Source organism: Epinephelus fuscoguttatus, linkage group LG19, assembly GCF_011397635.1.
Source record: "Epinephelus fuscoguttatus linkage group LG19, E.fuscoguttatus.final_Chr_v1".
Lineage (NCBI taxonomy): Eukaryota > Metazoa > Chordata > Actinopteri > Perciformes > Serranidae > Epinephelus > Epinephelus fuscoguttatus.
In genome coordinates this window covers 15,732,169-15,744,244 of record NC_064770.1, presented here as the reverse complement: position 1 = coordinate 15,744,244, position 12,076 = coordinate 15,732,169, and the positions used below count along the sequence as shown (strand labels likewise).

At 41.1% G+C, this 12,076-nt stretch overlaps 2 protein-coding genes across 2 annotated transcripts; both read left to right on the top strand.

Annotated features, from left to right (window-relative positions):
• The first annotated feature begins 1,260 nt into the window (after nucleotides 1-1,260).
• LOC125879942 (kelch-like protein 11) lies at nucleotides 1,261-5,515 on the top strand. Its single transcript, XM_049562115.1, has 2 exons — nucleotides 1,261-2,046; nucleotides 2,274-5,515. Exons 1-2 carry the CDS (start codon nucleotides 1,493-1,495, stop codon nucleotides 3,856-3,858), a joined length of 2,139 nt encoding a protein of 712 aa, XP_049418072.1. The 5' UTR covers nucleotides 1,261-1,492; the 3' UTR covers nucleotides 3,859-5,515.
• A 602-nt stretch (nucleotides 5,516-6,117) lies between these two features.
• LOC125879944 (cytosolic 5'-nucleotidase 3-like) lies at nucleotides 6,118-10,999 on the top strand. The gene is made up of 10 exons (XM_049562117.1): nucleotides 6,118-6,221; nucleotides 6,400-6,900; nucleotides 7,304-7,402; nucleotides 7,532-7,601; nucleotides 7,705-7,751; nucleotides 8,377-8,462; nucleotides 8,554-8,643; nucleotides 8,969-9,131; nucleotides 9,212-9,412; nucleotides 9,711-10,999. Exons 2-10 carry the CDS (start codon nucleotides 6,898-6,900, stop codon nucleotides 9,819-9,821), a joined length of 870 nt encoding a protein of 289 aa, XP_049418074.1. The 5' UTR covers nucleotides 6,118-6,221; nucleotides 6,400-6,897; the 3' UTR covers nucleotides 9,822-10,999.
• The last annotated feature ends 1,077 nt before the right edge of the window (nucleotides 11,000-12,076 follow it).

Genomic DNA, 12,076 nt, shown 5'->3' with positions numbered 1-12,076 from the left:
GAATGTGGAAAAACAGATGCTGAACTTATTTTTCTTGAGACATCTCAGGCTGTTCATCTGTTTTGTAAAAGGATGAATGTCTACAGGGGCGGCACGGTGGTGTGGTGGTTAGCACTCTCGCCTCACAGCAAGAGGGTTGCCGGTTCGATCCCGGGCGTGGGAGCCCTTCTGTCCGGAGTTTGCATGTTCTCCCCGTGTCAGCGTGGGTTCTCTCCGGGCACTCCGGCTTCCTCCCACAGTCCAAAGACATGCAGATTGGGGACTAGGTTAATTGATAACTCTAAATTGTCTGTAGGTGTGAATGTGAGCGTGAATGGTTGTCTGTCTCTATGTGTCAGCCCTGCGATAGTCTGGCGACCTGTCCAGGGTGTACCCTGCCTCTCGCCCGATGTCAGCTGGGATAGGCTCCAGCCCCCCCGCGACCCTCAAGAGGATGAAGCGGTTAGAAGAAGAAGAAGATGAATGTCTACAGAATGTACTTGTAATTCGTTACAAAAAAAATGGAAAATGGAGCTGATGGTACATATAGGTTATTGTGCAATGGTTTTATTGGTCTGGCCCAAATTGGGCTGTATGTGGTCCATGAACTCACACCCCTCACTCCAGCTGTTTTCAGGTAAATGCAAACATGCTGTTCATTTTTACCTAATTTTAAACTGCAAAGATGTAAATGTCTCTACACATCTGAATTTGTGAAACACAGCTGTAACATAATGGTCATGTTTGCATTCCATGTAGTGTGTTTATGGCAGGATCATGCTTTTGTGCATCTGGCTCAGTGACTCAGTTACCTAATCACACAATCATATATATTGTTATAAATCCTGCTTGTGCTTTTCCTGCTGTAACAAGTCAAATCTCCTCCACGATTTGCCTTCTGTTTCTGTCTCAATTAGAATATTCAAATTAAAAGTAAAATGTTTTGACTTAATGGCTTTAAATGGCAGACCACAAAGGCATTAAATCACAGAAACAGTGTTTTAAACAATGTAATTATACATTATATGAACATACAAGGCGGTATGGTATGGAGCTAATCATTTATTGCAGGCTTGAGTGACTCGACCGTCCCTGGGCCTGCAAAGGTAACTACATGCGTGTCACAACAAGTTTCTTACCATGTGCAAGGCTCAGTTCAGCAGTGGGAACCGCCACTGACGTCAGCGACGCGGTTACGCCTTTCACCCACTGCGCATGTCAGAGATTCTGTCTGTGTTTACCGAGCGGAAGTTGCTTTCTCATTCGTCGTTTCCTATTTAAAAAGTATGGCTTCATTCGTCATCCTGCATGGTTATTCCGTCATTATGTGTCTTAAGTATTCTTAGGTGTTATAGGGATTACTAGTTTGACATTAAAATTAATCTTGCTTGCTGTCAAACTTAATTACTTCCGCTACAAAAACGAGTAATAGCGATATTCCCCTTTAAGTGGCGGATATGAGGCGACGAATACGAAACGCACTTCACTGTCGTTCTCTGTTTTGACTCCGTGTATGTGTGGCTGCGTATGTCGCCTCCTGTCCTCCACTAGCTTGACGCTACTTCATTTCCCACCACTGCCCATCTCCAGCGCCGGCAGCAGAATGGCAGCGGCGGCTCCCAACCCGGAGGACTCGGCCAGGAGCAGCGGTAGCAGCGGCACTAGTACACCCAGCGCTCTTGCCGGAGACGGGGACGCGGAAGAGGCCGAGGACTTCACCTCGTCCTCCCACTGCTCGGAGCTGTCACGGCGGCAGAACGAGCAGAGGAAGCAGGGCTTGTTCTGCGACGTGACGCTGGCCTTCAGCAGCGGGGCGGCTAGCGGGAGCGTCCAGAGCTGTGAGTTTTCAGCCCACAGGTCGGTCCTGGCTGCTGCCACCGATTATTTCACCCCCTTGCTCGGAGGACAGTTCTCCGAGTCCTTGTCTGGACGGGTAGAGATGAAGGAATGGAGCTCAGAGCTGGGGCCGGACCCGGATACAGTGGAGAGTGTCATCCAGTATATGTACACAGGAGAAATACGCGTTAGCACCTGCAATGTACATGAAGTCCTGGAGCTAGCTGACAGGTAAGATCTGTTTGCATGAACATTGCAGTTTGTGAGCGAGTGATTATGATCGTCAAAACATGAGGCCTTCTGTGGCTGCTCTAAAAGTATTGTTTTTGTCCTGTGCCTGCAGAAAGTAAGACAGGCCTGATCCAACCAGTCGAAACAAAGCAGTATTATCTAGTTACAGGAACTGCTTATTCTGTCTGATATCCTATACTGTCCTTTCTGTGTTGTCTCTATATTAGGTTCCTCCTGCTGCAGCTGAAGGATTTCTGTGGTGAGTTTCTCAAGAAGAAGCTGAGTCTGACCAACTGTGTGGCTGTGCACAGTCTGGCCCACATGTACACTTTGGACCAGCTGGCTTTACGGGCTGCAGACATGATCCGCCGCAACTTCCACAAGGTTATCCAGGATGAGGAGTTCTACACGTTGCCCTTTCACCTGGTCCGTGACTGGCTGTCCGATGCAGAGATCACAGTGGACTCTGAGGAGGTGCTGTTTGAGGCTGTGGTGAAGTGGGTGCAGAAGAACCCGGAGGAGCGAAGCCGCTACTTTGAGGAGCTGTTCCGGCTCCTGAGGCTGCCGCAGATCAAGCCCACCTACCTGACCAGGGTGGTGAAAACTGAGCGGCTTGTGGCTGCCAATGAGGCCTGCCTCCGGCTGGTGTCAGAGGCAGTGGAGGGCCACGCTATTCGCTTTGAGAACCTCAAGTCAGCTGATATGGAGTTCTGGTCGTCTCACATGGCCTCCTTTCAGCCTCGCTTTGGCCAGAACATGGACGTTATCATGGTAGTAGGTGGTGTGTCAGAGGGTGGGGACTACCTCAGCGAGTGTGTGGGCTACTTCATTTATGAGGATCGTTGGGTCAACCTGCCGCACATCCACAACCACTTGGACGGACATGCCATTGCTGCCACAGAGTCCCATGTCTATGTAGCCGGTTCTATGGAACCAGGCTTTGCTAAGACAGTGGAACGTTACAATCCTAATCGCAACACCTGGGAGCAGGTGAGCAACCTGACCACCCGCAAGCACTCATTTGGTCTCACCTGTATTAAGGATATACTGTACAGCATCGGTGGCCATGGAAACTTCAGTCCAGGTTTCAAAGACGTCAGTATATACGAACCTGAGCAGGACAAGTGGCACAACCTGGAATCTGCTCCCAAAATCCTGCGGGATGTGAAAGCAGTGAGCGTGGAAGACCGCTTTGTGTACGTCACAGCACGCACACCTGTCGATACAGATAATGAGGATGGACTAAAGACGGTGACCACTCGCTATGACACAGAGAGTCGCCAGTGGCAAGATGTTGACTCCTTGCCCCTTATTGACAACTATTGCATCTTCCAGATGGCTGTGGCCTCTACTAACTTCTACCACACAGCCTCCTGCTGCCCCAAGAGCTACACGGTGCGGGATGAGGTTGCCAAGCAAAAGATCAGTGTGCGCATCTCTGATGAGATCCTGGAGAGCCTGCCACCAGAGGTTACCAGCATTGAGGGTGCTGCCATTTGCCACTTCGACGAGGATGTCTTCATCATCGGAGGCTGGAAGAACAGTGATGATGTGGACAAGCAGTACCGCAAGGAGGCCTACCGCTACTGTGCTGAGAGGAAACGCTGGATGCTGCTGCCACCCATGCCCCAGCCTCGCTGTCGAGCCACTGCCTGCCATGTCCGCATCCCTTACCGTTTCCTGTATGGCTGCCAGCGCTACCCCATGCCCCAGAACCTGGCCCGCCAGCGAGATCGCATGCAGCAAATGCAGCAGCTTCACCGGCGCACACTCACCTTACGCCGGCAGCTCCAGTCACAAATAGAGTGCTGAGCAAATTGGTGTCTGTTTAATCCAAGAACTACACAGCTCTGTTTGAGGTTACACTGCAAGCATCTATTTCATCGCAGCCATCTTCATCGACCCCCACTCACACATAACATGCTGCAGGGGGCCTTGTGTTGCTCTCATACTGGATTTCATCAAACTGAACTCTGTGCCATTGGCTCTCATGCTGTGTTGTGTTAATGGCTGATTTGTTGAAAGCCATGAAATGTGTGTGCAGATGTGTGCTGACCAGCTGGTGGTCTCTGAGGAGGGATAAGGGGAATGTAAACATGTGAATAAGAGTGTTATATAGCAGCCAACAACTGAATATCCTTTTGTCAAGTATGTTGGTATAGATGCTGTTTATCTGTTTGTACATAAATAGTATAAAGCTGTATATGTAAACATTTATATGGATATTTTACATTCCTTTATTGTACGCCTGTACTGGAGAGGCTATGTGGCATTACCAATAGTGGCATTCCTACATTCAGTCCAAATCACTTAAAGAAGTCCCATTCCATTTTAACACTGTGACAATCTCTTCATGCAAGTAGAACAAATGTCTTAACTCTAACTTATATCATAATTGCTCTATTAGAATGGCTCTGCTTGTTGTTGTGCAGCCTCAACGACTAAATGTGAATTAATTCTGAAAGGCTGTTGATCTTAAGATCCTGTAGACTAGTTTGCTTTTAGATTGCAGTTTCCCTTCAACAGTTGTACTGAATATATTTAATCATAATTTAATTTTTGTCACTCATGTAAGTCAGTAATTTTTCGTCAGGTTTCTGAAGAGATGAAATAATGAGAGACGTGTTATGTTGAAAAGATGTAATAAAATGATTCCTTTGAGTTAGCTTAAGATTGAAACATTCTATCCGGCCACTGCAGTAAGCACCATTCACTGGCAACGGCTCGATCATTTCTTTCTTTTGCACTTTGGCAGTCTGCTACTTTGTGTTTTCCCACTCATTCGAGAAAAATATATTGAAAATGTATATACATAAATGTGAGTGCTAGAGTGTGTATGATTTGAGTTTGCAGAGCAGAGCTTCTCTACAGCTGCACTTTTTGACATGCAATTCTTTAAGTCTTACCTAAACATAGGGATTTAAGTTGCCACTGCACTTTGACTTACCTTATTTCTTTTGTTTCATATCAGACAAGGTGATTGTATTTTGGAAATGCTTTGTTTTAGCCAGCAGCTCAGCAAGTTTTGATCCTTGGGAAAAAAAACATGTTCTCATTATTTGCAGATTTGTTTCTAACATAAACTGTCTTGTTAAACCTTGTGTTACTGTACCTCACTTCCAGCTGGGTGTATATGAGAGATTTGCTATGTTGTTGTGTGGTCTCCTCTCACCCTCCTAATGAGATGAAAAGGAATCAGATTTAAAGGCAAAACAAACAGGACTGTTACGCGTATATGTTGTGACTGAAATTCAGATCCCACTGTCCATGCAGCGCTTATTACAGCTTAAAGGTTACAGAGTGCAGAAGTTATATTCATTTCCACTTTATGACCAACATAAATAGCACTGCAAATATTAAGTGGAATAAGCTATGTAATTTGCATGTGATTGTCTGACATTGTGTCCTTTATATTGGATGTAAAATGCTAATGTCATCACTTGCAATTAAAGTTGTTTTGTAAGACAAATGGTTGCACACATGGTGTATTATTGTTTTTTTTTTTTTTTTACTTAACCAGTTAAAGGAGTTTCTACCCAAAAGTCTTCATGTAACCTGTGTCTACAAAAAGACCGTTAAGTGCTTTGTCCTGCTGTCCTAGCTGTAAAAATGAAAAGTTACAAAGTTAAACATCATGCTCAAGTGGGTTTCCTGTAACAAAAGTTGGTAGACCACACTTTAATCTGATCAGTGGTATTGAATTACATGATTTAAAATATAATTTTTTTTCTTAGTTTAATTCATTTTAAAAAACATACATTCAATGAATTAATTTTAATTGTCACAGCAGGTAATATAAGGTACAGTTCAAGGACGTGCAGTCCGACCAGTTCCTTCAATTTGTGCATTGAAAAGAGTTTAAGTAGATTGCGCATAGTAATAAATATATATACAGATCAGCCAAATCATTAAAATACCAATGATAAGTGAAGTGAATAACATTAAGAATTTTGTTACCATGCAATGTTCTGCTGGTAAACTTTGGGTCCTGGCACTCACTTGAACGCAACTTGATATGCTCTACCCACCCAAACCCACCCCAGAAGTACCCACGATCTATGGTGGGGCCTCCTTGTATTGGACCTGGCTTTGACCTGTCAAGGCATGAACACAGGAGTTCTGCAGTATGTCCTCTTTTGGCAACCCATGGGGGAGTGATCTGCAACATTGTTTGGGTGAGTGGAGTGTTAGGTGGCAGACGAATGTCAGGACCCACGGTTTCCCAGCAGAATATTGCATTTTTACGACGTAATAAATGTAATTCACTCCACCTATCAGTGGTTTTAATGTTTTTGAATGATTGGTGCATATGTGTGTAATTGTGAACTGGCCCCGTTTTTGTTCCCTTCGCAGAGATACCCTTTGAGGAGCGAGAGACGAAGTGGGAACCTTCTTTCATCGCCGTTTCCTTGGGGGAAGAATATATACCGTCGCACCTATACTTATACAAGTCGTAGTGCTGCCTTTACGTGTTTATCATAGGCTCGCATTTGTGTAAACCTCGGACGAAAATAAGTGTTTCGTCGCTTTTAGCTAGAGAATACACGCCATGTAATTATCTTTACCGTCACCATAGCTTGTGTAAAGGGTTTATATCCATGTGTTCTGGCAGAAGTCACACCTCAGTCACTGGCAAAACCATTAAAATGTACCGTCTCCCGCTTTCTTTTGTCACATAAACAATCCCGACACTTTCGACAGTACCTGAAGGCAGCACCAGTGTTCTTGCCAAAACAGATGACTCTGTCGCCACCTTTGCAACATCAACGTTTCCTACCAACTGAGGCTGACAACTGATGATACGTCTGTTGTCAAATTAACCGCAACGGATCGGCAACCCATTACAGGAAAATGGTAATCATATTTTTCGATTTTTTTTTTGAGGAAGTAAAAAAACACACTACAACAAACTTGCATACTAGCTAGCTAGCTAGCTAGCTAGGTTAGTTAAACGTACCTAGCTTAGCGCCTCGCCACTGGCTAAGTTAATGTTACCCAACGTTTATTAGCGTACCGTCTCAGTTAATGACACTAAAACAGATTATTATCATTGCTATAGCTTCAGTGTTTGCTACTGACAAATGTGCAGGTAGGGAGTACGTAAGCTTAATAGTATGGTATTTAACTTGATGCTATAGCATCTGACCGGTGAGCTAACTATCCACCCAGCTGGAAGACTGTTTGATGCCTCAAGGGGACAATGAGTTTACCACACGTGTTACATGTTATGTAACTCGTTCATATTTTCAATGCAAAGATTCCAGAGTTGTCCAACCCCTCAGTGTGTATGAAGGACCCCCAGAGGGTGCAGGAGATCCTACAGTCCATGGTGAAGGCTGGCTCCAACACCGTGCAGGTATACCATGTCCAGGTCTACGACAGGTTTCAGTGTCCACATGTTTAGTATTTGTCCTATACATAGAGACTCTCAGTGAAAATGGATGCTGTCGTGGACAATGTGATGTTATTGTTATTTTTCACTCAGGTGATCTCAGATTTCGACATGACCCTCACAAGATTTGCATACAATGGCAAAAGGTGCCCTACCTGTCACAGTAAGTCCACTGACAAGTCAGCTGTAGTTTGAGGCTGTCAGGCATTCAAAGGTTAGTTTTTGCGAATCGTTGTTGTCATTTTGTGTGCGTATTTTATTTGCAGATATCCTTGACAACAGCAAACTCATTTCCAGTGACTGCAGAGAACAGGTAGGAATAAGGCTGTAGTACTAATGCAAGTTTTTTATTGGTAGGACAAGAGCCACTGAGTACATTTCCAGTATATATATTTTATCTACACACGAGCCACAGTGGAGACATCACAAATACAATGCATGTAACAGTATTCAATTTCATTTGGTAAAATAATTTATTTTTCATTCATTCATTGTCACCCTATTTATTCTGTCTGCCTTCTAGTGGACAGTGTGCAGAATTAAAACATAAAGACTATTCGGCAGTAATGCAGAAATGTGAATGGTTGTTGTTATAGACTTTCTACTGCTCAATCTTCATTTTCCTTAGTTCATATTTGTATTTGCAATGTGGGATTTTTTAGTAAGACCACTGATATAGAAAAACTTGAACTCTTGTCAATCTTGTGACAATATTGTGTCAGAACCACGAGTGATATCAGAGAAGCTTTTGGCACAGATTGTATGTACTTATCTGAAAATATCAAGCTATAACCACAGACAAATTATACATTTCTTTATAATTAATATGTTATCTCCCACAGTGACATGCTTTTTAAGTCGGACAAAAAAGTTGTAAATTGAAAATAGTCTCTAAATGTAAAAGAGTAAAATGTAGAGTATTGTCCTGTCTCCATCAGCTGAAGCAGCTGCTCAACACATACTACCCCATAGAGATCGACTCTTCACGGCCAGTAGAAGAAAAGCTGCCCCTCATGGTGGAGTGGTGAGTATCTAACGAAAGTATCTTTTACTAGAAATATGATATTGTGTACTTTAATGTGCTCATAAAAGTGTTCTGCATCTGTACCTCACAGGTGGACTAAAGCTCATGATCTACTTGTAGAGCAGAAGATTAAGAAAGACCTGCTGGCCACGGTGGTGCGGGAGTCTGATGCCATGCTGAGGTCAGAGAACCTGCTCCCTGAAAAGACCAAAACATCTATTTCATACTAGGACTCTGTCTTATGATGTTTTTATGACATGATGTATGATTTAAAAAATCTGACATACTCTACTGTGAAACTTTTTTGACATTTTTGTGACATACTATACTAAGACTTTCATATGTCATTCTTTTGTGTGATATTTTTTAATGTCACCTTTATGATGTACTATTATTTGACACTTTCAGTGACATACTATATTATCACATTTTATGGCATGCTATACTATGATTTGTTTTTTTATTACATTTAATGACAAACTATACACCATGATGATTTTTAACAGGGATGGCTACCAACTCTTGTTTGACCACCTGCATGAGCACAGCATCCCCCTGCTCATCTTCTCTGCTGGAATAGGAGACATCCTAGAAGAGGTTATTCGCCAGGCCGGAGTCTTCCACCCCAACGTTAAAGTCTTCTCCAACTACATGGACTTTGATGAGTCTGTGAGTAGCCACACCACTAATTCTGGTTTGATCTCCACAATGGGGATTGAAATAATTTGACTCTTGATCTGCTGGTACAGGGAGTGTTGAGGGCTTTCAAAGGAGAGCTGATCCACATCTACAATAAAAGGGAAGGTGCGCTGCTCAACACTGGCCATTTCCAGGAGCTGCGGACGCGGCCTAACGTGCTGCTGCTGGGAGACTCTCTGGGTGACCTGACCATGGCTGATGGGGTGCAGGACATGGAAAACATCCTCAAGATTGGGTTCCTCAATGACAAGGTAAATATAAAGCTCATCATATTCATCAAAGTGACTCCAGTCAACATATATTTATGACACTTAGATTTAAATTTCTGGCATTGCGTATATTTGGTTTTTGCACCTTACTTATAACCTTTGTTAATTTGCACACTTTGTACTTAAACTGCTGCACAATAATATTTACACCTGCTGCCCTGAGATAAATGTCAGAACTCAAATATGTTCACATCTACCCTCAAAAGAAATAGTACACTCCCAATTTTTACCGTGTTAAGTACTATTTTATTACACTTCTCATCTGTTTTTTTCCCCTCAGGTGGAAGAGAGGAAGCAGTCTTATTTGGACTCCTACGACATTGTGTTGATAAAAGATGAAACCTTGGATGTCCCTAACGCTGTACTGCACTATCTTACTGGCAATAAGTGAACTAAGAATCGAGAACATCGCTGGCCATTTGGTATTGAACACTCAGGTGCCATCAGCTGAGAAGGTCCCTGCTCAAAAAGTGCCAGTTAAAGACTGAAGAACAACCCACTATGAATGTTTTATGATTCTTTTTTATTTTACAAAACTATTCACAAGTCCAGCTGACAGCCGCAGCTCACGTACACCACGTCACTCTTTTATATTTTTGTCCATTGGTCTTCCTCTCATGGTTATGATTAAACTGCTTTTGGGACATGCTGTATGTGATGGAAGCCAGATTTACACCGTTTTATTTACTGTGCAGCATGTTAAGAGTGTGTGTGATTAATGCTGTTTTTTTTTTGTTTGTCTGTTTGCTTGTCTGGGAGAAGATTGGTCTTGTCAGACAGTTTTGGTCTCATATACTGTAGGATGTAAGGATAAAGGGAAAGAAAAACGCACAACATAAATGGCAGCACTTGACTCTGCATTTGGTTTGACACTGAAATTCAGCCTATTACACTAAAGCTCATTTCTAGCAAATTTAAACCTGAAATCTGATGCTTTTAAAAATGTTTAATGGTTTGGTTTTTTTTTTACAGTGTCAAGTCTTCCAGTTTCAAGCCATATTGTCAAGCGTATGGTACAAGTTGTATTTTTTAGGAAAGCTATTGTTTTTCTTGTGTCACACCAGTGCTACTAAGTGGTTAACTATGACTACTACACCAGACTTTAAGAGTAAAATAAATGGGTGAAAAAGTATGGCAGAAGTCAAACAATTTTTAACCACTAACTGCTACCTCAGAGGTGTTTCAGTATCACAGACAGTCTAACACAGGATTTTAAGAATTTTGTATTTTACATTATTTCACATTTGGTTATTTTAACTATTGTTTTGAAGAAATCTGTTACTTTCTGCACTGCAGCTTTTGTTCAAAACAAACTTTTCATGAAGCTCCAGGTTAACACCATTCAGAAAATATTTTTTTGTGGACAATATGCCAATTACTTATTCATGCATTTTTTTGTCATCTTTTGTCCAAACTCATTACCTCTTTATATGTTCCAACGTGTCTGAAATAAAATGTGTTTCAATCTGTGTCAGATCATCATGTTTCATTATGAATGTTTAATGAATGAAAGATTTATGCCACTGAGTCAAAGTCTTACAAGGACATGTTTGTACATGGACAGCGGGGAAGCGTGGTGTTGTTTGTATTTGACAACAAAAGTGTGAATTTTTTTGTTATATGGCATTCTGTAATATCTTTAAAAGTCAATTTGTGGTATATTATGCTATAAAAGAAGTTATAAAAAAGTGTAAAAAATATTTATAGTATATGCCATTAAAAAGTTATTATACTACATCAAAACATCATAAAAGTAACATTTTGTAGTATACCATAATATATGCCATAAAAATAGCATTAAAAATGTCACATCATAGGAAGCCATAAATAATGTCACAATATAGTATGCCATAAAAAGTCTCATAGTATGTCAAACAAAATATCATAATATAGTATGCCATTAAAATGTATGTCATAAAAAAGTCATAGCAAAGTATCCTATAAAAATGTTTTTTAAAAAGTCATAGTACAGTATGTCATTAAAAAAGTAATAGTATAATCATAGTGTCATAGTATAGTATGACATAGAAATGCAAAAAAGTCACAGTATAGTATATCATTGAAAATGTCATAGCACGCCATAAAAATGTTTTTTTCATAAGTCATTAAACAAAATGACATAGTATAGTATGCCATAAAAATTGCCATAGCATGTCAAACAACATGTCATAATATAGTATGTCATTACAAAAACCATAGTATAGTATGCCATTAAAATGTATTTCATAAAAAAGTCCTTGCAGTGTGCTAAAAAAATCATTGAAAAATTATAAAACAGTCATAGCATGCCATAACAAATTTTAAAAAAACGTATTGTATGTCATGAAAATGTAAAATTGTCATAAAAAGTCATTAAAAGCAATAAAAGTATGTCAAAAAACGCCACAGTATAGTATGCCATAAAAAGTGTCATAGTATGGCAAACAAAATGTCATAAAATAGTATGCCATTAAATATGCTAAAGTATAGTATGACATAAAAATGTCAAAAGGTCATAGTATAATATGCCATTAAAATGTAAAAAAATAAAATAAAAAAGTCATAGGATTGTATGTATAAAGAAATCAGTCATAGTATGCCATAAAAAAGTCATAGTGTATCATTCAAGTGTTTTTGTTTAAGTCATAGTATAGTATGTCAAAAAGA